The sequence below is a fragment of the Perissodus microlepis genome, chromosome 7, assembly GCF_051167445.1.
Source record: "Perissodus microlepis isolate ML-2025 ecotype Zambia chromosome 7, ASM5116744v1, whole genome shotgun sequence".
NCBI classification, from domain to species: domain Eukaryota; kingdom Metazoa; phylum Chordata; class Actinopteri; order Cichliformes; family Cichlidae; genus Perissodus; species Perissodus microlepis.
The window spans coordinates 12427174-12455035 of NC_140467.1; the positions used below are offsets into that span (position 1 = coordinate 12427174).

General features: G+C 42.3%; 1 protein-coding gene across 1 annotated transcript; it reads right to left on the reverse strand.

Moving 5' to 3' along the window:
* Positions 1 to 8199: 8199 nt before the first annotated feature.
* klf13 (Kruppel like factor 13) lies at positions 8200 to 27460 on the reverse strand. The gene is made up of 2 exons (XM_084933460.1): positions 26262 to 27460; positions 8200 to 14683 (listed from the first exon to the last, which is right to left on the reverse strand). The coding sequence occupies exons 1-2, from the start codon at positions 26737 to 26739 to the stop codon at positions 14388 to 14390; spliced, it is 774 nt and encodes a 257-aa protein (XP_084789586.1). The 5' UTR covers positions 26740 to 27460; the 3' UTR covers positions 8200 to 14387.
* Positions 27461 to 27862: the final 402 nt, after the last annotated feature.

Sequence of the window (27862 nt, forward strand, 5' to 3'; positions counted from 1 at the left end):
CCCTCTCTCAATTTTGTCTATGCACCAATAATATAGTTACTGTAGGTTAACTGTGTCTTGTACATTGTAAAAGATCGTCAGTGTGCTTTTGTAAACCAATTTGAACTACAGGAATTGAAATGTGTAAGCATTATAGATTGTAATGTCGGATTAGGATGAAATGTAAAACTCTCATATGTGAAGTGTACCTTTGTTCTAGCCAAGTTGCAAAGGTTTGCCGTTTCGGAATTGGACTCAAACTATTGTGTAAGACATTGTTTCACATTTTTGCCCGTAGTCGACCTCCTAAAAGTCCACAAGCACTGCCAAACTGGCTTCTTAAAAGAAAAAAAAAAGTACAGTTCAGATTTTCAAAATGTTTCTTTTTTGTGCCAAACACTGAACAATGTGCATAGGATGATTTGCTTCTCAAATATGCAGTGCTTATGGTGTGTTTCTCTGAGTTGCTGTTGACTGCGCTACTTGGTAAATGTGTTAGATGAGAAGAACTGCGGGTAGTGAGAGCAGGTCGATGTGTGTTTGTCTGAAGTGTTTTTACATGTCCGTTGCCCCCGACACACACACACACACAAACACAACACAATGTGCAATCATGCTACTAGCACTATGTGGTGACATGCAGTATAGATGTGTCACCGGTCCAGTGTGAGATTGTTCTTCTTCCATATCTAGAGGCCGTTAAAAAGAAGCACCTGCTGCTATGAGCACCACAAGCCTTTGTGATCATCAGTGCTTTAACCAATCAGAGGGGCTTTTCCAAAAAAAAACCAACAAAAAAAGAAACCCCAGGCCTCCAAGTGCTTTCTGCTCATTTGACATGACTACTGTAAAGACGCAGTGTTTGTGTTGCTGTTTGTTCTGGTGATGCTTGGATAATGTACCATGCTGTCCTTAACTTAGTGTGTCCTGGCCAAGGATGTCCACTGCTCTCTCAGTTTGCTTCTGTCTCTCTCCTGTACACACTGCAGTGTTGCTCCTCTTTGTTTCTATGTGACGACTAGTTCATGGACTCTCCACCATGTTTAGGACTGTAAGATATGATTTTGTATTTCTTTAAGAGTTTTACACTACTTTAAATTATTGATTTGCACATTAGGTACGAATGTAAATATGAGAAAAAGAATAGTTTATTGTTACAAATGTGGTGTGTCTGTGTTATTTTTGTTTAGCTCCAAAAAGTGATCGGGAGAAATCTGGACGGATAAATTACATTTTGAGACTTAAGAATATTTTTATTCACTGCTGCGTTCTCAGAGTTTGGAGTCATGTATGAGAATCTGCTCTACATGCAGTTTCTGCTTGCTTTTTTTTTTTTTTTTTTTTTTTTTTTTACCTTTTGGTCCTCTTTCTAGAGGCATAAAAGCAGGGGATGTTTGGTTTGGTTCCCTTTAAAACTGTTCCAGATAAAACTGTTCCAGATTTATCCTGCCATAATCACTGCTTAGAATTACCAAACATCCCTAAACTGGTAGATGAGCATATTAGGGCTACAGTCCTAAGAAAACCTATGATTCACTTTTAGCAGCAATAATTTCTGTGTGATTTTATCAGTCTGTCACATCACTGTGGAAGAATTCTTTTCCAAATCTTCATTTCAAGGTTGCTTCGAGGTTTGCATTTGTCAGGTTAAGTTTTTTCTTCAGCCATCCTGTTGCAGATTTACTGCTGTGCTTTGGGATCTTGCAAGTATTATGCTGGGGCATGCAACATCCTGTTGCACAATCCAGTTGTAGCCACGCTTTGGCTGTCAGACAGAAGGCCTTACATTAAACTCTTGAATACTTTGGTACATAGAGGAGTTTGTGGTCAACTTAGTGACTGCCCGAGTCCTGTGACTGCAAAAACGAGTTCAAACCATCACCCATTCTCCACCGTGCTTGATAGATGATGTGAGGTTTTTGTACCAATACGCTGTCTTTGCCAAACATCTCTGCTTTGGTCTCCTCTCTAAAGCGTAACTTTCCAGAAGGTATTTTTAAAGCTCTTTAGCAACCTCTCCATACAAGTCATACTTGTTCAGTCTTTTTCTGATTATACTGTTTAACGTGCTAATGAAGGCCTGTAGAGTCAGAGGTGTTTTTTGTTGTTTCTCTGAGCATTGCGCTCTCTGAATTTCTTGGGACATCCACTCCCAGGACGCCATGCAACTGTCTTGAATGTTTTCTACTTGTGAATACTCTTTCTCAGTGAAAAATGATGGACTTCAGCTAGTTTGCTCTTATAACCTTTCCCAGACCGATGGGCAGAAACGAATGCTTCTTTGAGATCATTGTTCTTTCCTCCTCTCCATTGCGTTAACTCGCACCTAAATGCTCCCGACCAACAAACTGCCAAACCTTTAGCGCTTATAGAGGTGCTCACACTTACTGATGTTTAGTTAATCAAATACATTTGTTTAGCAGCACATGACTTCTACTTTTACCCTCTGAATTCCTATGGAAGCAGCAAGGATGCACTTAGTCTTTCAAAAGCCTTTTTTCACATAAGAATTGCACTTGACCGACTGAAGATACGATATATCAGTTTTCCAAATAAAGGTGAGTTAAACAGTTTCTCAATTACAGATTAACTGATGAGAGAGGGAGATATAGGACACAAAGTATCCTACACTGAACAGTTCAGTTCACTTTTGTCAGAACTGACCAGTGATATTATATGTGGGTTTTATTTAGATAATACTTTAAAGTAACTGCGCAGAATTTGTATCTGAAGATTTCACCTTGGCAAGTGGGGAGACTTGATTTCTACAAGAACAAGAGTAAAATATTATTATTAAATATATTGTAGCTCAAGATGAGAACCAAAGGAATTTCATCAGGTTTATCTTTAATAAGCTACTCATAGTTTATAAATGTAGGGCACTGACCTATTAAATAAGTATGCTAGTTGCCTTATCGGCACTAAAATTCAAATTTGTCAACATCCACTTCACCAATAAAGTCTTTACCTGACATGAGAATGTGCCCTTTAACTTTATGAATTTTATGATGACAAATAAACACTGGCAAAAGCATTTTAAAAGAATTCTCATAACATTTGCACTGAAATATCCTTACTGTTGGTTGATAATGTGGGTCAGACTCATCGGTCATAGCTGACATTTTCCACAACACAACTCAGCAGTCTCGCCTATTTTTAAACAAAGGCATCTTTTTTCCCGTAAACAGGTCGTGAATCATGAGTCAGCGTTTTTTGAATGAGTCAATCCAAACACAACGAGGGGAAAATTCCCACCGAAATCAGGGTTATGGAGTTGGGATTCTTGAGTGAACTCTAAAATAGGTCAGCATTTGAGGCTCGGAGCTGTAATCCCCCCTCGGAGACACGCCTGCACTGGCAAGAGGATTGACACCCAGCAACTGAAGAGGATGGCACAAAACAGCGAACAAATCTCCAAGCGCATTCTTGAGAAGTGCCCCCCGCCTTCAGTGATTAAATCCAATGAGGGCTTTCTGCACGTGAGCCATAAGTCATATATCAAGATTAGCAACATCAAACACCACACACACAAAATGACTCAAAGGATATTCAAAGAGATTTACTTGTCATCACAGCAATGTAGGGATGAAGTTAATTACGGCTCAATTTAATCTTTAAATGCACGGAGCAGGAGGTGCTTGTGAGAATAGTGAAGTAAGAAAGGTTTCATTCCAGTGCATTAAGAAGCTGTTACCAATTAACAAGAGCTCATTTCACACAGAGAGCCAGTTTCTTCCACTGCTGTCCACCGCTTGTGTCAGAAAAACCTCAAAGCAACACGTATGACCTTAGAGCTTTACTCTTAGTCTTTAAAATTAAACCATAATGCAACCGCGAGACAGCAGAGAAACAAATGCCTGTCAGAGTGACTTGAAGTGCAAACAAATCAGTGCCTGCAGTTTCTCACAGACTTATGAAATACACTAAAACCCTTGTTTTCCTATAATGAGGCAAAACCGGGCTTTTAAAATGTGCACAGTCTGTACAGTAGCAGCAGGCTGGAGTTGGTGTTGAGGGTGGGCAGCAGTCCTCTAATGTGTGGGATGAACTGCATACTTCTGAGTGTATAGTCTCGTGACTGAGTCGATGATGAAGTGGGATGGATTTACCTCTCCAGCTTTTGCTCTGTGGTTTTGGACTGTGGCTGCTAATAATGTGAAATGAATATGAATATGAAATGACTTTTTCAGGTCTTTAAGATGAATTACATCTCCACGTGATACCCAGTGTTAGTCACACAATGACACACAGGGGCCTCTGTCATCAAAGCAGTTATACCCCAAGCTCTTGAATTATGAACAAGTACTGAATAAGACAGAGGGCATTGTCTTCTTTCTTGGATAATATCTTCTCAGAATGTCCTTGGAGAGACCCCCCCTGTTGGTTTTCAAAAGTGACAAAGAGCTCTATCAGGCATACAGCAGGATTTTGGCAGGCCTGCTTTTTCTCTCGAAACTGCACAGCCTCCATGTTGTCAAATTCACTCAGCTCATTTCTAACTGCGATTCATGCTAAAAAAAAACACCCCGCCGCATCTGTTTCTTTCCTCAGCATAATTAGAGCCCATTACAGACCTTAAAGGAACACAATAGTCCATAAATATTGATTTTTGTTGGGTAAGCAGTTGTCTCATTATGATGGTGAAATGAAAATGTGGGACAAATATGCATATCCATGGGCATGCAATTTGAGTGTTTAAATCCTCTCTGCACACTTCTCTTCAAGTTTGGAAGCACCTCGCAGTATTTTCAGGTCTGTTTCAAAGAGGGGCTGCTGCCTTTGATGTCTCTGCTGCAGTGAGTTGTATGCCCCACACAGCACCACCCCCTCCCCAAAGCTAAGCCTTGTTCTCAGCCAGTGCCAGCCTCCAATATCTGAGCTCATCCCACCCGCTCTCCGCAAGAACTAGCGCCAGCCCTGCCATGCACTGCACTTGAGAGTGGGTGGCATCACATGGCCCTTCAGGCTGCCTTCTGGGGTTTGGCATGTAGGAAGACACACACACACACACACATGGCTACTATGTGATTAGGCCCGCTGCTGCTGTTGCTGACTGCATCTCTTCCTCTTTTTTTTTTCTGTGGAGAAATTTTATAGATTCTCAAAGTCAGTGATGCCCACACACCTCAGTGGAGCATAGACCCTTTTCCAGCCTGCAGTGCCTCCCACGCTGTAGACTTTGAGTGTTTCTAAGCGCCAATCAGCGCTGGGTAGCACCACCAAAACCGCCCCCTCATCCTTGTGTTCCTTCTCTCTCACACACTGTCCTGCACTTTCACTGAGCAACCGCGGTGAAAATAACTCGCAGATGGCACGAAAGCAAAGTTTGCTCAGCAAGCAGGATTTCATCTGGAAACCTGATGCTCTAGAGCAGATAATCCAAAGAAAAGGTGCGACTAAAATGATAAATCAGTCAAAGTGAAACCAACTCCTCCACCCCCACATCCTGTCTGCAGGGTAACAGCAGCAGATATGTGCTCCTGCTACTCATTTAGCTGTCTGTACTTTGCCCTGCATCTGTAGCAAAATAACACACTAAGAAGTAGACAACGTTTCATCTTGAGAGCAAACACGTTACCCAAGCCGTCACCTGAGATGTTCTTGTAACACAGAGATATGTGTGAATTAACTCAGTTACTAGTTTCCATTGCGTCTTCAACTCTTGCATTTAGCAGGACTTTTGCAACAATGTGGAAAGATGCAGGATTTGTGTAGGAGCTCTGTTTTCCTTGACAGTAGTTCCCTGCCTTTATTCAATGCTTAAAACAATCCAAAGAAGAAAAAAAGGGAGAGAGTTTAATATAAACACATGATGTTGAACTATGCAGAAGGCCTTCATGTTGCCAGACAAACAGGCTTTGAAAAAAAAAAGCAACATGCCGGCTGTGATGCCCCGTCACTGTGCGGTGGTGCCAGGGGTGGCAGCTTGTCTGCTTGCGTACCGTGGTGTGCTGGTAGCTCCAACCTGCTCGGAGACGGGAGGTGTGCAGCATGAGCAGGGAGAACACCATGCTCCTCATCAAGAATTTTAATGCCTGCGTTCTTCCTCTTCCTTCCTGTCTCACTCAGCACGATTCAGTATGAGCAGGAAAGGCCACGCCTGTGATCTCTGCTGATGTTGTTTGGCAAACTTAGCTTAAGAGTGGGATAAAGAGATATTGGCAGGGTTTTTGCAGAACAGTAAAATGCAGAAGGTTGGAGGCAGTCTGCTTTCTCTGTGTCATGTGGTGTTTAAAGTACACCAGGAAGATTGTCCATTCTTGTAAACGCACTGTGTGAATGCGTGTGTGCAGGAAACGTCACACGGTTCACAATCTATTTGGTCTGAAACACAATAAGGAAGGAAGGAGTCCCCAGCTTTCGATGCCCCACCCACTGTTGATACCCCAGCAGTTACAGTAAATATTTGCATGGGTGAAATGAGGGAACAAGGTGTACTTCCTGTTATAAGAATAATACTGAAGCGCATGACAGGCTGGTGAGAAAAAAAAGCTTTCTACAGTTCTGTGCCGTTAGCAGTACTTTACAATTTTAAATAAGGGATTTTGCCAATATGAAAATGAGGAATGTGTTTCTGAAAAAGAAAAAGACATTCTCCCTTCAGCAAATAAAACTGAGTTCAACTTATAAGCAGTGAAGCGCTCACTTCAGCTTGTGGCTAATCTTGGATAATAGTTGCTTATCTAGTTCTCTGATATATCTATACCTAGACTAGGAATGACAAGCATATAATTTAATGCATTATTAGCTGGAGGGGTGCATTATATTACCTTTACACAATGCTAGACTTCCTAGTATAGCATTGTGTAGGCCTGCAGGTCTAGTCCTGTCAGCCTGCAGGTGTGAAAAACAAAGAAAATACAGAGGTGCCAAAAACTGCACTTTCTGAAATGGCCACTTGAGTCTGGCACCAAAACCAAGTCAATCACCAAGTAAGAAGACCCAAACTTTATTATTACAACCTGGTTAAAACAACTCTTGTAGTTTGTACAGTAGCTAATTTACCCTATCATCACTATAGTGAGAGTTGAATGTTTATATAATTCACCTGTTTAAACTGGGCTAAGGTGTACATTTTTAGAGGCTGCTTTGACTAGCAGGTGACATGTAGAAGCTACATGTCACCTGAGCTCATTTGAAGCCACTAAACCAAACCTTTTGATTGTCTCTGTGGTGTTAATGTAATTACCTGACTGATAAAAAAAAAAAAAGGTTTTTCTGTAGTTAATTGCCCTAACAATGTTCCATCCATTTCTTCCACCTATCCAATTCAGGGTTCTGAGGAGATTTTCCCTGCTGTCTAATGTTTGTTTTATGGGACTGCATTTGGGTAGGTATTTGCCTACGCAGAGTCTACGCAAAGTGGTATGCAACCAACACAAATGCACTTGTGTGGAGTCCTCCAAGGTACCAACAGCCTGTTAAATGAGCTGGATGACGCTATGTGTAGGTTGAACGCTGGTTGGTTGAAAGAAATGGAAGACGCACGAAGAAAAGCTCAAAGAGATTTTAAAAATGTGGCATGAAAAACAAATTTCAGCTCTTTTCATATTACAACTTTGCTCTTTTCTGTAGCTAACCACAACTAACAACAGCCCAAACAGTAGTGGCCCACAAGCTAACTGTTTGTGACGCTGCCCCCTGGAGTGCTGTGCGATACTGCAAATTTTGGTATCAATCCGATACCTAATAAATAACGGTCCAGCATTTTTTACATTTTTAAATTTTATATTTTTTTCATTTCCCCCCAAAAAAGATGGACTACATACTGAACCAAGAAAAACAAAGAATTGAACCGATCACGCTAGTAGCTACTAGCTACTAGCTGTCATTTCGTTTTACCAGCAACATGTTACTACTTAGCATTCCACCCTCGTGTCTAAATATGGTTATACTTCTTTCTCCAAAACATCCAAGACACTAGTTGCTAAAAAGCTACCACTATAAGGTGGCTATGCCCATCTTTTATATACGATCAGTGTTTCCTGCCTTTATGCTAAGCTAACTGTTTGCAGGGAGTAACTTCATAGAGACCTGACAGTGCTGTCGTCTTTTGGGGCACTAAAAGTAGACTATTTCATGAAATTTTAAGCTATTCCTTTAATTAATATCTCTACTAGTAAAAATGTTACACAATCGCTTGTTTTAATATCCTACTATTATGGTCACCATGACTACAGTTCAATAAAAAGTCACACAGTGAAAGTATGCTGAAACAAATTATGGCTGCTTATTTTATGAATTTATTTCCAAATGTAAACTTCACTATTTCATGCATACAAGTTATGACAACATACATTATTCAACAATCTGTTAATTTTCATATTTGCATAGGACATGGTCACAATATATTGTCTAACATGTAAAAAATAATGCCATAAAAAGGTACAGCAGAGCAGCTAAGACCAGCACATTAGATGTGTGTAGAATCCCAGTAAATGTACAACTGTAATACTCGAATGTAGTGATTTTGGTTTGCTGTGAGAGAAAAAACAAGTGACACCTGAAGGTTAGAATGAGGTCATTGAAGAATGTACTGGCCATAGCTGAGTCGAGAGTTATTTACAATATAGATTATACTGGTGCTTAGAGGGGAAGCAGCACCATGGAGTCACTACAACAGGCAACTGATGGTGAGGGGCAGAGAGGGACACACAGAGGTATCAAGAGAGCAACGTTACACTGAGGAGGTACACTGAGGACAAACAGGTACAGGAAACAGAACCAAAAGGCTGGTGAGAGGCTCTCTCTTTGTATTCAAGGTGAGGTCACTGACAGCACTGTGAGCTGTATAACCTAGAACAGATTAATCTTTTAAGGGCAGAAATATCAGCTTAGCTTAGACCACCAACAAATATGGTCTGCAATTTTTCATAACATACCACTCTTTTTTTGTGACTCACAAATTCTGAATTATCTTTTACTTTTATGAATAAATTGGATTTGATTCATCAAGTTATTTTTACGCTGTAAAAAAAACAAACAAAAACAAAATAAAGTCGCTTACTTGAGCGAAAGGAGGTCCATATCGAGCACAACATCCACTGATCGACAATTACAGCACGTAAAACTGAACCCAGAAGTACAAATGGTGTTGGATTCACAATTACTGCAACATTCATCTTTTCCTTCAAAGCCTTTGGTAACAACAATCAAGAACCACTTTATACTTTTATGGCTGCTTCTTGAAAAGAAAGAAAAAAAAGCCTAAGACAGACTTTATTCATCCTTAACTTTTAAACATTTCCGAGCACAAAGAAGGGGTTAGATTTGGGACAACAGGAAACGTACCTTGTGCACAACTCACAATGTGTAAAACCTCACAGTCGAGACAGACTTCTAGTCATAACCGAAGAAAAAAAATGCATTGGGTTGATGCAAGCAGCACATTTATAGTAAATGCAATGCGTCAATCCTTTGGAATGGTTGGGCGTCTGTCTTCATTAAGACTGATTTTGTCAAAGAAAATACCTGCATTAAGCCATTATACACTGCTTGAGTACTGAACAGCAAGAAAAGGGGGAAAAAAATGTAAATAAGAACCAAACAAAAACAAAGCTAAACACTCAAAATGTTTACATAACGCGGAAAAGAAATATTTAACTTAGAACACCTACATATCAAATACGCAGCGTTGCTTTATTAAATCCTGTACATTACATAACGACGTGTCACACTTTATAAAACTGTACATGTTTGTTTAATGTCTGATAGTAGCTATTTTATTTTATTTTTTTGTTTTTCTTTTTTACCCTTAACATTTGTATCCTCTTTATGAAGTTATCGTTATAGTTTTGGCACACAATTGCATCGCGTCATGCTCGAGATCAGTGACGAAGAGTTCTGTGAGATATACTGATGTCTTTAACATGAACTCCTTAAATAAAATTGTTAGTTGTTCACACACTAGGCAACACTTAATTCACTTTTTTTTATATATGTTACAATCAAGAGGAAAATGTTAACTGGTAAACAGTTAGTATCTTGTTGCGGCTGCAAGTCCTTCTGCTCTCACGGGTGTTGAAATCTCGATTCTTACTGGGATAACAATCATAAAGCTGGATTAAGAAATGCTGAAATAAGGTTTCCTAGTAATTTACAGATGACATCACCCCATTACATGAGCAAAAGTTGAAAATGAGATTGAGAAGGGATGTTTTAAGATTTTTGTAACAGAAAAATCAGTTTTTAAATGCCTTGAAATATTACCTTTTTTTGCATCTACAAGGATGTATGTGCAGGACTTGGCATTATCGAATGATTATATAAAATGTAGCCCAGTGTTTTGGTTATTTATTTTTTTGTTTGTTTCTTTATTTATTTATTTTTTACAAAAAAAGTCTCTCCGTCTTTACTTTTTCATTCAAGTAGGAACAAATGAAACCAACAAATATTTGTGCTACTCGTCAAGAAAATGCAAGCTACATGATGGATGTTTTGAAAAGATATTAAAGTACAACAAAAGTATTTCAAGAGGTATGAGTTTTGATAAATATACAACCTTAAATATTTCATGAGACAAAAAAAAGCAAAACAAAAGTAAGACTACATTGCTAACTCACAATGCGGTGGTCTCTATTCTTATGGAAAGCTCTGAAAATAATAAAGAAAAATAGCCACTCGAAATCTGAAACCAACTTACACAGAGGTCACTAAGTTTCTTTACTTATAATCACCCCAAACAAACCTAAAACTTTCATTTTCTTTCTTCCTTCTTCTTTTTTTGGACGACAGGCTAACTGCAATAACCTGCATCCTGACATCAACAAAGTATTAGTTGTTCCTGATTAAAGGGATGAACCCCATGAATGGAGCTAAAATTGAGATTTCCGCATCAACGGTGCTTTGAACTGCTCTGCGAAAACCGCCAAATTCAAAAGCTGAAATGACCTGAAGACGATGCAAAATCTCGGAAAACGAAAAGGAAAAAAAAAAAAACGAAAAGCACGGACTATACATCTTTCTACAGAGAGGTTAATAATTATTTGACAACAAACACAAGTACAGTAAAAAATGGACATGTACAAAACTGTGTTCAATGGCCTTTTCTTTTGAATTATTCAAGTACATTTGGTACAGTGAGAAGAAAAAGTTTTGAGAAACTGCCTGTGGACGCCTTTATGTCACCGGTGCTGTCTGGATGGATTGATATACTGGGATGATTACACTGTCACAGTCGCTTTAATTCAGATGGTGGGAGCTGTGTTTGCCTTACACAGTCCACTGACACTAAGGGGTCAAAGGTGTTTAAAGGGACATTTCACTCCAGAGTGCTCGATAGCGGGACTGTAGGTTTATGACGACATAATAGGCAGGAGCCGAGCCTGTGCCGAGGCATTCCTGTGTTTCCAGTGTGGTCGGACACTGACCAGCAGTGAACACTAAGCACCCAGGACCATCAGAGGAGGCTGGCAGACTTTATCTGTGCGGTAACTGATGTTACAACAAAATCCACAAACTGTGTCATATCTGCTTGGCAGATGTCAACCCTGAGGAAAATGTGCAGATTATGGATTAAGAGCTGATTACTGAAACCTACTTGAGGGTGAGCAACTGAGAAAATATTTGCTTTTTGCAAGAGAAATTTACTCTGCAAACCAGGTCAAACCTAAAACTTAAAAGAAAATGGACACAAAAAGCCGTTCAACAGCAATTTCAAGAATTAGTTTGTGAAAATCAGCAATTTTTTTTCTTCTTTCCTGTGTAAAATCCTCTCGCTTCTTCTGTCACTCAGAGCTGCTGATCAGTGGCATTCAAAGTGTCATCTTGCAGTCTGGAAACCCATTGAAACATCTGGCAGAGAAATTATGCTGCACGTGGCGTCGCGAGAGAAAACTACTGCATTCGATCGAAATAATGGCTGTTTTCTTTCTCGAGAATGTGACAGAGCTGATTCATCACAACTTTAAAGAGCGATGGCTGCTGTGAGGAACGAGGGGGACAAGGTCTGCCATTCATGGACTTCCACCTGCCAGACTGCCTCAAAGGAAAAAAAAAAAGAAAAAAGAAAGAAAGATCCACGCTTTCAAGGCAAAGTTAACATGCATATAGTGTCAAGCACAGGACTGCGGGGCAAGACGATGAAGCTAGCGCATGCGATTCGTGATGACAGCGGCCTGGAAGGGTCTGACGGGACAGAGCTAAAAGGCTGACCATATTTCCAACTGTAGTGCTGAAGCATTAAAGGAAAATGTAGGCATAACACAGACTGGCGGCGCAGCAGCAGCAGTTTTGATAGCCGTGCCTGTTTCCGTGGAAGGTTTACTGTGCCTTTCGCCTGACCTATTGAGGCATGTCTGTCTAGAAACACAAGTCAGCTTTCTCACGGGACATCTGAGCTTCACAGGCAGGACGACGTGAGGCTGGTGAGCACTGGACTTTTGCTGATATGTTCGTTTTGGTTCAGATGTTTTGACAACAAGTTTTTAAAAAGCCCCCCTCGTTGTGAGAAAGAAGTTTGAAAGCAGCTGTTTGAGACCTCCGATTTATGAATTTTGGAGCTGTTACGTCCTCCTTGGAATTGTGAAATCTGACTCCTCAGCAGCAGGGGTTTCTGTCTGTGCTCGGGATGGAGCTGGATACATCCCACCCACACTGCTTGAACTGTTGTTCATAGACTTTTTAGTCTTATCCTATAGTTTGGATCAGCCCACTAATTACAGCCATTTTTCTGCTGGCTGTTTCTACAGTTGGTGGGAGGAGGGGAGTTGGGGAAGGAGAAGGAAATGGGGGTTGTCTGCGACTGGGTGTCTCCTCTTTTGTGCTGTTCAGCTCATGATAAACCTCTCCTTTTTTTTTTTTTTTATCAGGGCCTGCCCTCTCTTGCCTGTTTACAGCAGATATCTGCTTTCTTCCTTCTGTACTCAATGTTGCAGTGTCACAGCAGAGCCCAGCTCAGGCCTGCCTAACACGGTGGCCTACATTTGACCCACAAGTCAGGCAACCTTACGCAATTTAGCAGGCTCGGAGCTTTACCGGTTTTTGACAGGACAGGTAGAGCCAGATGAGTAAGGATTCCCTGGGGAATGGCATGCGAGCACCCCTCCTGCAGGCTGTGAATTGCTTCTTTTGGGTGCAGCTGTTTCCTCCAGGGAAGCCACAAAAGGCAGAGCCAGGAGGAGGGAAGTGAGCCGGCATCTGGCTCTACCTGCAATACTGCCAACCAGCAGCTCGAGGCCTCAGTGAAAGGTGGCTTACAGGACTGAATAAAAAGCTTTCATTCATTCTTGTCTTTGGTACTTTTTCTGATGTGCTTGAGAGATGGCTAAACCTTGTTTCAACTTAAGTCCCTTTGTGTCCGTTTTGAGTGAAATGTAGGCTGATGAGGCGGCTTTTTCTTTTTTCTTTTTCTCTCTCTTCCTTTTCAAGCATGAACAGCTGCTTTGAAACTTGACTGTCTCTGTGGTTGGAACGTTTCTCTAACTTCATAAATACAAAGAAAACTCTTAACCCAATCCTTCTACAGTGCAGATTCACACAGTTTACACTGCACACAACCATTTCATGCAGTACACATTTAACCCAGTGTAATGTCAATAGATATTAACATTGCAAAAAAGAAACAGATTTGGGTTTTGTTTTCTGTGGCGGGGCCTTTCTGATTGTTCCATTATTACACAGCAATCACATTAAATATGAAACCCCTCCCCAAACATGAGGGAGAAAACAAATGTTTGTGTATGCGTTACACATGACAGCGGGGCTAGTTTTTTCAAATATGAGAGCCGAAAAAAGAAGAAAAAACAAAGAGTGCAAATTGTGTTGAGTGTAAGGCTGCTATATATGAACTGTATGTTTCTCTTCACCGTGTTCATTCTTTCAAGCTAACAAGGCCATCCCTGAGCAGGGCGTAAAATTCAACCCCTGTTGAATTTCAGAATAAAGTGATGAGTATATTGTGCAGTCAATGTGAGTACTGTTAAGTACTGTGGTCTTACAGAAATCACAACTGTCTTCAATCCTGAGGTGTGTGTGTGTGTGTACCCCTTCTCCTAACCCTTTCAAAAAATCAAAAATAAATGGAATAAAATCAAAGCAAAAATAAACAAACAAACAAAACAAAAATGTTTCAAAGATCTGTCAGGGTGTCTGTTTTTTTTTCTTCGTCTAGACCTTGTTTAGCTGACTGCGACTGTACATTTAACAAGTAGCCGTGATCAGAAGCCAAAAAAACACACAGACTGAATGCAGATATTGCCATCTGGGAAAGGCATTATCTTCTTTTAGGATCACGCAAGTAATTGCACTACAATAAGCAGTTATGTACATTATGGTACACCACAGCAAGCGCAGAAATAGCAAAGGGGAGGGTGGGGAAGGGGGGTAGCTGACAACTGTGCAACAAAAGTGTTATGATGAAAACACGGGCCTCACAGTCTCGAGGCAGAAAAGTGCGACCGGGTTTCAGTTTAAGGCGAGTTGGCTGGGCTGAGGGTGGGGCTGGAGGCATCTGAGCGGCTGTAGTCGCTGAGGGAGCTGGGACGTGTGGCGCTGCCGCCGTGGGGTCTTTTCAGCATTCCTGGCTGGAAATCTGAGTGTCGCCGGGCGTGCTTCATCAGGTGGTCGCTGCGCATGAAGCGCTTTTCGCAAAGGGGGCAACCGAACTTCTTCTCCCCCGTGTGGGTGCGGTAGTGGCGGGCCAGCTCATCAGAGCGGGCGAACTTCTTAATGCAGTCGGGCCAGGTGCATGGGAAAGGCCGTTCTCCTGCAAAAACAGAGGCAGAGCGTCAGACGAACCATATCCACATTTGTGCTTTTTTTAAAGACAATTTCAGCTGATCATTTTTACAGTTTTCATGCAAGCACCAGCCACTAGGGCTTAGAAAATTAGAAAAGGGGCAGGGATAGCTCAGTAGGTAGAGTGGTGGCCCCATGATCGGAGGGTTCGGGGGTTTGATTCCCCTGAACAGCTACCCTGAGGTACCCCTGAGCAAGGTACCATCCCTACACACTGCTCCCTGGGCGCCCAATGGCTTCCCACTGCTTCACTGAGTGAATGGGTTAAATGCAGAGAGGAATTTCCCCACGGGGATCAATAAAGTACACTTTCTAAAATGAAACTAATGATACTTTTAAAAACCACCAAATAATCACAAGACAGTCAATGCTCATAGACTTTCATGGCAAAAATACCCAACCTCAGAGATGAAATGATCATTTTTAATGCACCTTTTTGGATTTTATTAAGGCTTAAAGCTAGATCTGTAGCTGCTTTGACAGTAGTGTTGATACCGGCAGGAGTAGCACACAGCAGCCTGCTAGGTCTCATCTATGCTAATTTCAGACATGAACTGGACCTGCTGTCACATAGTAATTCCAGCACAAAGTTAAGTAGGTATGACGGTTTGCCACTTAACTTTGCCCATCAGAGTATGCTTGTAGCTCATATTCATAAAGCCAGGACGGTTTGCCACTTCATTTTACCCGTTAAAGTATGCTTGTAGGTAACATTCACAAAGGTAGCATGGTTTGGCACTTAATTTTGCCCGTCAGAGTATGCTTCTAGCTCATATTCACAAAGGTAGGATGGTTGGCCACTGAATTTTAGCTGTTAAAGTATGCTTCTAGCTGAGATTAACAAAGGTAGGACGATTTGCTACTAAATTTTAGCTGTTAAAGTATACTTGTAGGTCACATTAACAAAGGTAGGATGGTTTGGCAGGTAGGATGGATTCCCAGACCTTGATTGCAGTTTCGGTGCCTTTTGCAGGAATAAGCTGACATATAATATGGCTTGCTTTTCTAAGAATTTTAGGTGAGTGAAATGACAGGATTTTACGTGCTGCATTTATATAGTCTATATATGCAGTATGCTGATCAAGCTTGCTAAGAAATTATGGCTCCAGGAAAATCAAGATGGCGATGGTCATAAACCTAGTGTTTTGGCCATAAATCAAGAAACCAGAAACCAGTGAGTGACTTCAAGGTGGTTGCATTCATCCTTTAGAACGAGTCCATGGTTTTATGCCCATACACATCACCCTGCCAGCAGCCTAGTTGCTGTTTTACATGATTGCATGTTTTCAAACCCATTTGTGGTTTCCAGCGTCTTTAAAATTCAACACAAACTTTGTAACTCGGGCCAAAGCATAACTTGATGGGATCACTGCGTTATGATAGAGTTGCTATTTCGAGCACATTTCAAGTCTCCGCATGCTGATTTTACCACTGTAGTGAAATAAACAGGAGCCAGCGGTCGCTGTAAAGGTCGACACAAAAGAATCAAAATGAAAATACTTTTAAAAACTAATGGGCGAACAGTGGGTCGGGATTTTACAGGATATGTGATTTGTGGTAAATGAGCCGAAACATGCCAAAGCTGCTCCAATGCTTACGTTGTTAGCCTTTTAAATACAGTTTAATGTAATGCATCGGGGCTTTTCACGTGTATCAGAGGCTTTGGTGAGTCTCACTCAAATCAAATGAAACTAACTGATGATGAAGTGTGCATATTTCGGCACTCTGGTGACACAAATGGTGCTCGCCACATAATAAACAGCTCACCACAGTGCTAGTACTGACTCATCCTGGAACAACAGTCATAAGGTTATTCCATAATATATTAAAAGCCACAGAGATAACTTCAAACCGTTAAGAAACATGCAACAAACAAAAAAAAAAGAGGTTTGAGCGATAAGACCTGGATGTAAATCACCTACAAATTGGCAGAGTACTGGAGGAGCAGCCAAAGTTTAATTATCTAAGCTCCAGATGCTAATCACGCTCACAATGGTTACCCAGCCCATTTTCTAGCATGCAACTATCTGTGACTCGGCACATGGGAAATTACAACCTTCCCCCTCCTCCAACAGCCAATAAAAGTGGGCTCTGACAGAAATATACTCAAGGCCATATGGTACAGTATACTGCAATATATCCTGCATTTTCCTACCATACTAATATGGAAACAGTATGCAGTGAACCTAAATGCAGCATCCTGCATCTACTGGTCAATACTATATTCCATTTAGCCCCATTTTACTGAGCTCCTGCCCAACAATAGTGAAATCCAGCAGTCTAATTTTACCAGCTTGGCTTCACAGAGCGAAAGGAAACCGCAGGATGTGTTCTTCTAATGGTTAGGCTCTTTCTAGTGAATAAGAATAATCAATCATAATGTGCACGCCCATGGCAGGGATTTGAAGTATGAAAGGGAAAAGATGGAAGGAGATGCGTGGATGTTTATAGGTGGCACATCAGAACAAGGCTGCCAAATGATTTCTTTGTTCTGTGGTTTCCCTCTGGGCCACAATGGAAAGAGTGCTGTTAAGCATCAAACACTCAAATGCTACCTGATGCCAGAGAGTCTCAACAACAAGAACTCGGTGCACAAGTCTCAGTCCCTTCCCCCCACCTCCCCACCTCCCCATACACTGCATGGTTACAAAACACGCCGACAGACAGCGCAAGTCTAGACAGTCCGGTCTGTGTTCCTGCCTCTGACGCCTCACCTCAGCTCCAGACAAACTCAGTCAGCCCTGCCCACTATAGTTCCTGCAGGCTCACACAAGGCTCAGTATATTTAAACACTGTAACTGACATGTATACATTTGCGCACCAAAACACAGCCCTGTCCCCTTTTCATAGCAGCTATTTATAGTTTTTAGCAAAGCTAACAAAGACACACATCCTTTCATGCGTGATGCAGCATTACAATGTATAAAGAACGACGTGACTGTGTTTGTTTGAGCTCCTGGAGAAAAAGTAAGCAGTGAGGCGCTCATCTGGTTGACATGGCTCATAATGGAGTGATTTCATTCACTGCTTTATTACTAAAAGAAGAGTCCAGTGCTGCCACCTGGCACTGCAAAATTAGTTATTGGCCTAAAAGCACAGCTAAGTTTTGCAGGCTGCTTAAAGCTAAATAAGCAGTGTAACGGATCTGGCAACATTAATATTTAACCAGACACAAGAGAGCCAGACTGAGATATCCAGTCTATCTGCCCTGATACAGTAATGCGTAGTGGAAGCATCAGGTATCCAGCAGCAACTCTCTGAGATGGGTCAAATTATTTGCAGCTCCGTGACTTCTTGGAAAGGGCAGAAAGAAAGACATGGTGCCCATTTTCACCTCTCGCTGAGCAGCTTTGAGTTTTAAAGCCAACAATATGAATATTAATATAAAAGAAAAAACCTGCCAGCCTTGAAATATCAACTCCCATAAAGGAAAAGCATACAACTTCCCAATCAAGTGTTGTTTCGTAACACCGGGATTGGGATTTCCATGAAGCTGGTAAATATATTCTGCTAACATTGAGATGGTTTAGAGAACAAAACGCTTTCATAATGAGTGGAAATAATGATAGAGCCTATCAGCCTGTGTGGTATGAGGGTGTCACTTTTCAGAATTTTTCAATAGACTGCAGCTATTACTCAGCATTTCTGTAGAAAGGAGAATGCGGTAAGCTACTCCACTTACCCAGCTTTTCTTCCTATCTACTTCCAGTGTTGTCACAGCACAGCACCATAGTGACTGTGACGCCAGGACCCACCCATTGGTTATCCCATCTCTGGCATCATGCCATGCCAAGGGTGTGGTTTGTCTTTCTCCGAATGTGTAGAGGGCGAGCAGAGCGGGGGGTGGGTGGGTAATGAGGGAAGCTTTTCCCTAACGAACACAGTGACCCAGTTACCCATAAAATGAGTTACATCATACATCATGCACACAAACTGTACCTCTACTAAGCACAAGTGTCCCCCCTCCAAGCCAATGAGATTATGTCACAGGTACTCTTGTTGTATAACTGTTCTCTGCGAGTCCACTGGGTCAGTGAATAAACAGCTCATCTCTGCTCCTCTCCCTCCATCTTCCTCTCATTCATATCTGAGAAGTTGGGCTCCTTGGTTTCAAGAGAAATGTTTAAGAGAAATGGAATCTGACTTCCCGGTGTAAGGGATGCTGCCAGCAAAAGAAAAGATCAAATCTCTTCTTGACGCGCACTGCAGTGGAGAAACTGAGCTCAGTCGCCGACCGAGAGCAGATAACATTCCTGGTGTGTCCTCAGGCATGGTCCAAACTCACACGGCATACATGTGCAAACTTCATTTGAACTTGCTATAAGAGCACTAGATTAAATACCTGTGCAGAGTGAGAGGAGGGGGAAAAATACATCAGAGATCACCTTGAAGTTAACTGTGCCTGCACAGCGAGAACCAGAGCAGGAAATATCTTTCTCAGGGAGCTTACAAGAAAAACAAGGTGCACCTTACACCTACACAGAGGCAAACAATTCACAAAGAGAAAGTATGGAGCCTTGCTGTAGATCACGGCTCATTACAGTTGGAGCCACCTCACTTCAAGGCTGGTTTTGGTGGCACAGCCAGCTTGGCAACATGAAATGGGACACCACTAACTCCAATGGTAGGGCGCAGCACAATCCTATAATTTGGATCCATGTTTACAACAGACTATGACCTGAAAACAACCAGAAGCCATCTTTGCTGCCAGCAGACAGCCATTGATGGGGATTCTGGGTAGTACTAAAATGACTGCTGGGGCCCTCATCAACATAAACCACTGGAGCAGACAGGGTTAACCCAAGTGTGCCCAGCCTCTCCCTCCACACACACCATCATGTGCCAAGGTGATATAAACACTAACATGTGTGCACAGAACAATAAATATACATTAAGGCTTCTGCAGCTCCTCCTTTCTTTTGTTCGCGAAGCGGTATATGGAGGCAACGCTTTAGCAAAAATAACAACAAAGGCTTACAAATTTCTGTGGTCTGCACACTTGAGATCAAACCAACTGTTTCTGTGAATGTTAGTCTATGAAAAATTACAGCTGTACCCGAGTGAGAGAACAGACAAATTACCAGAAAATCAAAACATGTTTTCTCAGACGACTCCATTCAGAGTTTGCTGCAGACAAGAATAAGTCACCAGGAGCAACAAAGGACCTCTGGGTGTGTCAGGTGCTTGTGACGAGAATCAGCTTAAGCTTTTCAGGAGAAGCTCAAAAACAAGAGTATTTAATGTATTATCATCTTTTGTCGTCATTGAGAGGGACCTTGCTCGCGGTTGAATAGCGTGCCTATCCTTGTGGGGCCTATAGCTGTCAGGCTGTGAACAATAGCAGCAGACTCTCTTCCAGCAGGAGAAGCACTCCTGTAATGCATTTCAATCAGACAGGCTGCAAGTACTAACCGTAACTCACTCCACTCGGTCCACACCGCGCCGGGCTACCGACGTTCACACGGAGACATGTAGCAGGGGTCGAGTGCAAGCATCTGATTCCTGCACACACTTTGCTATACATTACTTCATCCTCTTAACTGTTTAAGAGAAAAACGGGGAGGGGTTGCCTGCATTCAGCAGCTCAACAGATTTGCCTCAATTAGCTGGAATGGGAACTCTCTTTCAGCCTTGAGTGCATGCTAAAACAACCTGCCGCCTTGATATGTTGCAGGCAACCTACTTATCTTTAAAGAAAGAAAAAAACAACAACAACGGTTAAACTGACGACATGCAAACAGCTGCTGCCATTAAAGGGTGTTTATAGTTGGTCCACAGAAGCAGGTGGGAGCATAGACGCGGTACAGTGCCAGCTTATTCTGCTGATAGAGTCTCACACTATAGCTCATTTGAGACAGACATCCTTAACCACCATCACACAAAGGGCTACAACCCTGTTAGATCCTGAGAGGCCCCACCACACTGAAATAAGAGGACAGACAGATAATACCAACTGTCCCAGTATAATGCCTGATGCTCTTATGGTGAGCGGGACAGAAATATTTTCATGTCTTACAGTGACTGATGAGGCCATCCTTCTCAAAAGACTCCATGAAATACTCCTCATTTTGCACCCAGGGACCACACCCCATGATGATATGGTCTGCCACAAGTCTGATTTATCATGCAGAGAAAGGGGACACACCTTATGTACTGTAGCGAGAAGCACAGCCAGAAACGAAACACTTCCTCTGACGTTAGCTCACAGCCATTCCTCTCTTATTCAAGCTCCGATTAATATAACGCAGCAGACGCAGTCAGAGTCTAACTCTCATACAGAACACTGCAAGTGCCAGGATGACAGGAGCAGGTTCTGCCGCTGAGGTCGCAGCCCTTCAGACGTTAATCAGATTAGATGCAGATGCAGCTGAATAAATGACCTACATCAATGGAGGGCATTGACAGTGAATATCCTGGTAACTGACCCCACCCCCACCATGCCGCACTGTATATTCTGTCTTTGCACTACAGATCCCTCCCTCACATACGAGATGCGGTGGAGGTGGGAAAAAAATGAAGAATGCACAGTGTTCCACAGGTCTGTATCCCTCTCTTCCTGCCGCTGGTAATCAACACCACACCACAAAACGTGGCCGGGCTCAGCCTCGCAACACAGCAGGCTTCAGCACCTATTTTGCTTTTCAGGCTGGAAAAGGGCGGGAGGGGCTGCTGGGGGAAACAGACAGAGCAGCTTTTATAGAGCTACTCCAGAGCTAACTAAAGAATACACAAGCCCTGTGGGCCACTGAAAGCAGCACAGCTCAGGGTACTGCCTGACAGCGACCTTTCAGTATTATGATTGTCCTCTATGCATGCCTGGGTGCTTAATCACAGTGAAATCAGGTTTATATGTCAACACCAAGGAAGTATCCTACTATCAGCTTTACATGGGCATATACAGGATAGCATATGGACAGCACGTGCGCCAGCGCATGCCTTGGAAATGTCTTCCATGGAGCAGAAACACTGCACCAGCAGAATAACAGAGAAAATGGTGGCGCCACTTTGGTTTTATTTACACCCTAGTAGACAGGATTCCTTATTTCTACTGGACACATACCGTCCTACATGTGACCTTTATAAGGCAACAACATTTTGTGCAGGAGAGATGCCATTCTGAAATCTTACGACAGAAAAAACAAACACTTGAATGTTTGCATCTGTAAATTCCTGTCAAATTGACATTGCTAACATGCTAATCATTAGAGAACAAGGTGTACACTATTACAGCAGTACTATATTGTCATGGTTTCGAATATTGGCATTGAACATTTGCTACTTACTATGAAAAATAAAGCAGTAAAGCTGACCAAACACTGGAGAAACGATACTTTCAACCTGTTTATGGTGCTAAATGAAAAGAGGACCCTTGAAACAAAGAGTAGCTAACATGTACAAATCTCCCAAATCGAATCTAATAGCAAACAGTTAAGTTGCGACAGTAAATTCAAAAACAAAGATTTAAACCTGCTGCTAACACAACAGGAAAAGCCGCAGGTTTTTTAGGTTTTACCATGAGGGAATCATAACATCAAGGCAATCCATCCCATAGCTTCAATTTGAACCTGAAGTAGCTTGTTACACCACATCCCTCGTACAACATTTGGATGGAGACAAATGGAAACTTGTCTCAAGACTGAAGCATGAGCTTCTTATTACATGTCAGAATTAGAGCTCAAATGGGAGCAATGGTGGAAATCCTGCCGTGTGGCAGGTAGACAGACAGACCTGCCCCAGTAGAGCTTTTACCGATTTCTGTGCCAAGGTTAAGGCCCAAGCAAGAGCAGGAAAACCCCATCTCCCCCCTGCTACCTCATCAATGCCACCAGCCACACAGGAACATTGTGCACTCTGTGCAAAAGTGCAGCCAAATATAAAACCACTGGCAGTGAAGTTGTATATATAATCAGAGAGTCCTGTTGCTTTTTCCATTGCGGAACTTGGGATAATTTTACATTTAAAAAGCGTAATTAACCACAGTTATTTGACTGAAAATAGACAGCATGTATGAATAACTGGGTCTACCAGGTGCTCCCACTAATTTTTAGGGCACGCTTTGCAGCCATCTCACAGTATTAGAGATACTCCAGCAGAACACAAAAGAGGTTCAGACAAAACATCAACCCAAGTGTAAAATATGGCATTAGACTCTTTGTCTTTGAGGAATATTGACGCTGTTCCTCCCTGTGATTCCAGTAGATTCTGAATAGGTCTTCTACACTGACAAGATGGCCTTTTGTACGACCCAGCTGTGGAGGACACAGAAAGTCTGAGCTGTTATTGCCGAAGAATAGTCAAGGCCCATCTCTCCTTTGATGGTAGTCTGGGTGAGATGACCACAACAGAGTAATGAGGCTTCAGAAAGAACATCATGTACTCTCTATGGAAGCAAGACACACTATTAGACACGCTATTTAGAAAATAGAGCATCACTCTTAAAAAAAAAAAGGTGAAAAGGGTGCTAAAAAGCCAGAAAGAACATGAAAATGAGAGGAACGCAAGAAATAATTTGAATGAATTCAAATGTTACACCGTAAATAGTTTATATGTACATCGGTGTTACATGACTTCATTTTCCATATTGCAGGGCTAATGCATGTTTCACAGAAAAGGCCCACCTCCTGCACCAGGAGATCAGACAAAAAGCTGTCTGGTCACCTTTGACCCTTAAACTGCTGCGCATTCCTCACCATACAACTCAATGCAGCATAATGAGCAATTTAAATTCAGTGTGTACCTCGATGTCTGCTGCATTAGACAGTGAGTCTCAAAAGAAACCTACAATGAACCCTTCATAATCTCCGTTGAGAGGATCAAGAACATCTTTGCTCTCCCTGAGTGGCAAATTTTTCTACTGTCAGCAGTAACCACATAATCTACTGACAAACAATTACACAAAGACAGTAAATGAAAGCCCAAACATCACACTGAGTAACACGGGCCTTGTTGTGGACAGTTTTCATTAATGAAACCAATCACAGTTATTTCAGGGATGCTCAGTATACTGTTTATGAGTGTAACTGGAGTGGCCGCAAAAGGCTCGTCTAAAGAGTCCTAAAAACTTACAGGTTGGAGGAAAAACAGGCTCCATAGCTAATGTAGCTTGTTTAAGACACAAAAACACATTACATTGACAGTACACTAAACTCTAATTAAATTTGCTATAAACTGTATAAGTAAGCGCATGTAAATGACATTCATAAAATAACACATAAAACATGTAAATATATGATAAAAAATGATGGTGACTCAAGGGGAAGATTTGTTTTGACCTATTTATGGAACTGCTTTACAAAAACAACCTACAGGCTTCATCTTCTCTTAAGATGCTAACGAATAAGACTCATAAGATATGCAAAAGCTGGGATGATGAGGCTTTGGGCGTTACAGGAGTCAAGTAAGGACGTCTTGTCCCCGGTTCTTTGTTTGGTGTCTATTACAGTGTTTTCCTCCTCAATTAGATAGTGGTGTTTGGCAGGAACTGACTGGGCTGGGATCCATTCTCTCTTGACTCTGCTAGTAGGGGCTGAAGGGAAGCACGCTGCCAGATTTTGGCTCTATGAAAGCACTGCAAGATTGGCTGAGGCATCCCGGCTGAACTCAAATGACCCACATTCTGGGCCTATCCAATCAGACAGGCAGAAACAGTCATTATTTTCACAATTTATGGGACATAAACCAATCGTGAAGCCAGACGCCGAAGTGTATCCAAACAGAAAGGCAGGCGAAAAAAGGAAATGCTTAATAGGCACAGAGACAAGGGCAGGGTTAATACGGAGCAATGAAACTGCACTAAGCTCACATGGTTTGGGCTCAGGAGAAGCACCGCTGAATGCTGGCTCTTTGAGAGTCCTGCTGGAAGTTTGGCTGAGAAAAAAGGCAGCTTAACTGAGATGACTCACGCTCTCTAACTATCCGGTAAAATAAGCAGAAACCATCCCAATTATAAGAAATTATAGACTGCAAACCAATCACAAAGAAATAGGGGAGTGAATCCCAAAAGAAAGGAAATGGCTAATAGGCAAAAGGACAAGGACAGGGCTGAGTGACAGCAATAGAACTGCATCAGTAGAGAGACCTTTCATTTCCTTTAGGATGCAACTGAAGAAAAAGCTCAAGCCCTTTTTTATGCATATGCATGCACCAAATCTGTGTTTCACTCTCTTAACTTCCCTTGACAAACACTGATTGCATACTGTTACTACTACAGTTGCCACCACCTGCAGCTGATAAATAAAAACTATTATTTTCAGTAACAATTTTAGAAAACTTGATTGCAACATGACAACAGCAAATTATTTTATAAATTTTCACAACCTGTGCCTAATTTTAGCCTGATTTTCAGATGTACAGTTCTTCCCACACCCTGTAAATCTAGTGATGGGGGGGGGGGGGGGGGGGGGGAATCTATTCCACATAGTTTTAATTTTCTGGTTTAATTTCTTTCTCTATTCATAACAATTATTAAGATGAGTCAAGTTCACACAATAAATTTGTATGCGATTCCTGTGATAAAGGTTTTGTTTTGTTTCTGGTCTGTCAGCTCGATATGTGTGTAGAAGATGATGAACTGCAGTATACAGAGCAGGAGGGGAAAAGCAAAGGCTCCTCAGTCGAGGCTCAACTAGCTGAGTCTGTTGCTGGCCAGATCAGCTGGCAGTCTGTCTAGCGGGGGTGTGGCACATCACAACAAAGGGCTTTGGGCAGACAGGCTACTGCACAGCTCTTATCAACCCCCCAATTTGAGTCGATCTACATCCTTCACTATCTCAGTAGCCTATTCTGCGGAATGCAAAGCGCAGATGTGGAGGTATCCTTTGGGAAGGTCACAGATAGCAAACTGCCGATCCGGAGCGCATTTGCAAGGGTTTCTCTCAGCGGTGTGACGGCGCACTTGCTGGACTGCAAACTTTCAGCATGCCCACATTTATTTATTGCACACTTGGCTTATTCTCTAATGGGGACATTAGGCTGTATTTTGTAGGGTTTCGACTCTCGCGTTGCCGTGGTACAACCCAAAGTTTATTTTAATTAAAGCGAACAGAAGAACGCCCGAAATCTGATCTGTGTAATTTTGTTCTGCATTTGCGCTGCAGTTTGAACACAGTGTTCCATGCGGTGGGGTTTGTTTGTGAGTATGTGTGTGCTCCCGCGCACGCGCGTGTGCGTGAGTAAGGTGGGGGGTTAAAGGAAAGCCGTCACAAAGCTCTGAGACATGAGTGGGAGTGGCACTGTTTTCTAACCCCTGCAACCGAAATTAAAAGGACATTTCATAAAGTTCGCACAACTGCATTATGAAACTATACAGGCCACTGCTAAACTGAATGTGCTCATAGTATCCATTCAGGGTGGATCCGTGGGTGAATATTTATGAGTCACTGACTCGAAACACAGCAATCACCTCCTCTGTACACATAGCGCTATGAATGTACGAGAATCCACACTTTTGGTATCTCAGTGTTTTAAATCATCCCACCCGTTCTCAGATACATAAGGGAAACCCACGTTCACAGCAACAAACATCCAATGCACCCAATGAAACTGACCTGTGTGTGTCCTTAGGTGGGCTTTGAGGTGGGATGATTTGCCATAAACTTTTTCACAACCTGAATAGTGGCATTTGTGCTTTTTCTGAGGCGGCTCTTGCTCAGTTCGTCCCCGCGGTTTTTTGCCTCTTTGTTTGAGCGAAGGATCGGAGATGGTGGAAGGTGTGGCAGATTTTCCATCATCTCTAAGGTTCGGCATGCTCTCATCTTTTATTTTTGCCTGCTCGGCAACACTGTTGGGAGTCTGCTGGTTAAAATCCGCCAGAATCCGCGCCACCACAAAAAGAGAGGAGTTATCCTTCACCAAAGGCTCCTTAATTTCCTCCCCGTTCTTGGAGCAGGATGGGATTTCTGGTTTAATCTCCCTATTCCCTTTAGGAGCATGAACAATTGCACGACTGGACATTGAAACAAGGCACTCTGCTGCAAAGTGATCCATTTTGTCTTTGAAAGAGCCCCCTCTGCTTCTTAATGACATTCACAAAAATCAAATAAAAATGATCCCGTGAGAGGGGAAGAAAAAGTACTTGTTCCGTGGTTCCCTTTGTGTAGTGGTGGTGGTGGTGGTGGAGAGGAGGAGGTCGTTCTCATCAGAGAGAACTGACTTTATGATCTTACCCGGCTTTCCAATATCATCAACATCCTGTGCAAGAAACGCCTAGGACAGAAATGCAGACAACCTCCCCTTAGAGAGAGCGAGCGAGCGAGAAAACAACAGAAACCCAAAGTCTTTGTTTAGCGCAACGACGCTGGTAAGAACAAGAAGTCTAGAAACTTGGATGCGTTAACTCCCATCGCGGCTTCAAACAGTCTCCAGCATAGTGCGTGTCTCCCGAGCGCCTGTTCCTGCTCTGTGTATCCATGCTGGGGGCGTGTCGACCGGCGACGATCGGGCAGCATCGTCAGAGTAGCCGCTCATTCATTGGGCGCTGTCTGTCCCCAAATGCACCAAACTTGAAAGTTTCACCACAGGTTGCCTCCACGCATTTCACATGATGTATATCTCGCAGGCTGCAAAGTTAACAGATCTTAAAACATACAACAGAATCGTGCGGAGTGGCGCACAAAAGCTTCCAGGCGCTTTGGAGTTTTGTCCACCGATGATATCGGTAAGGAGGTGTCTTTAGATCCGAGAGGCATTCTGCAGCAAATATAGCCTGAATATACAGCTAGAGTGATAATATACTCGGCTATAAGAGGAATACGTCCAACATGTGGTATGCGGCCCACAGACGTGGGCGTGTCCACAGCGCCACCAACACCACTGGTCTGGAGCAGCGTTACAGTGCCCAGCACCATTGGAAGAGAGCATAGAAGTACAGGTTTAATGGACTTTCACTTTATTTAAGGTGTTGTTGTTCTACTTTCTGCTTATGATCTACTATAGTTTAAAGGTTAAGCTTTAAATCCCTTTTTACACTTTGAAAAACAATTCTACAAAACACAAAATGACTGTTTTAAACTCTTGCATGTCATCATTTTCTGTGTAATAAATCTGTAATAGGACACAGGGCTGCACATGAGTGTTTTTGGAACACTGAGTACCCTATCTTGTTTTTAGTTCCCTCCTGTACCCCCCCCCCCCCCCCATTAAAAAAGTT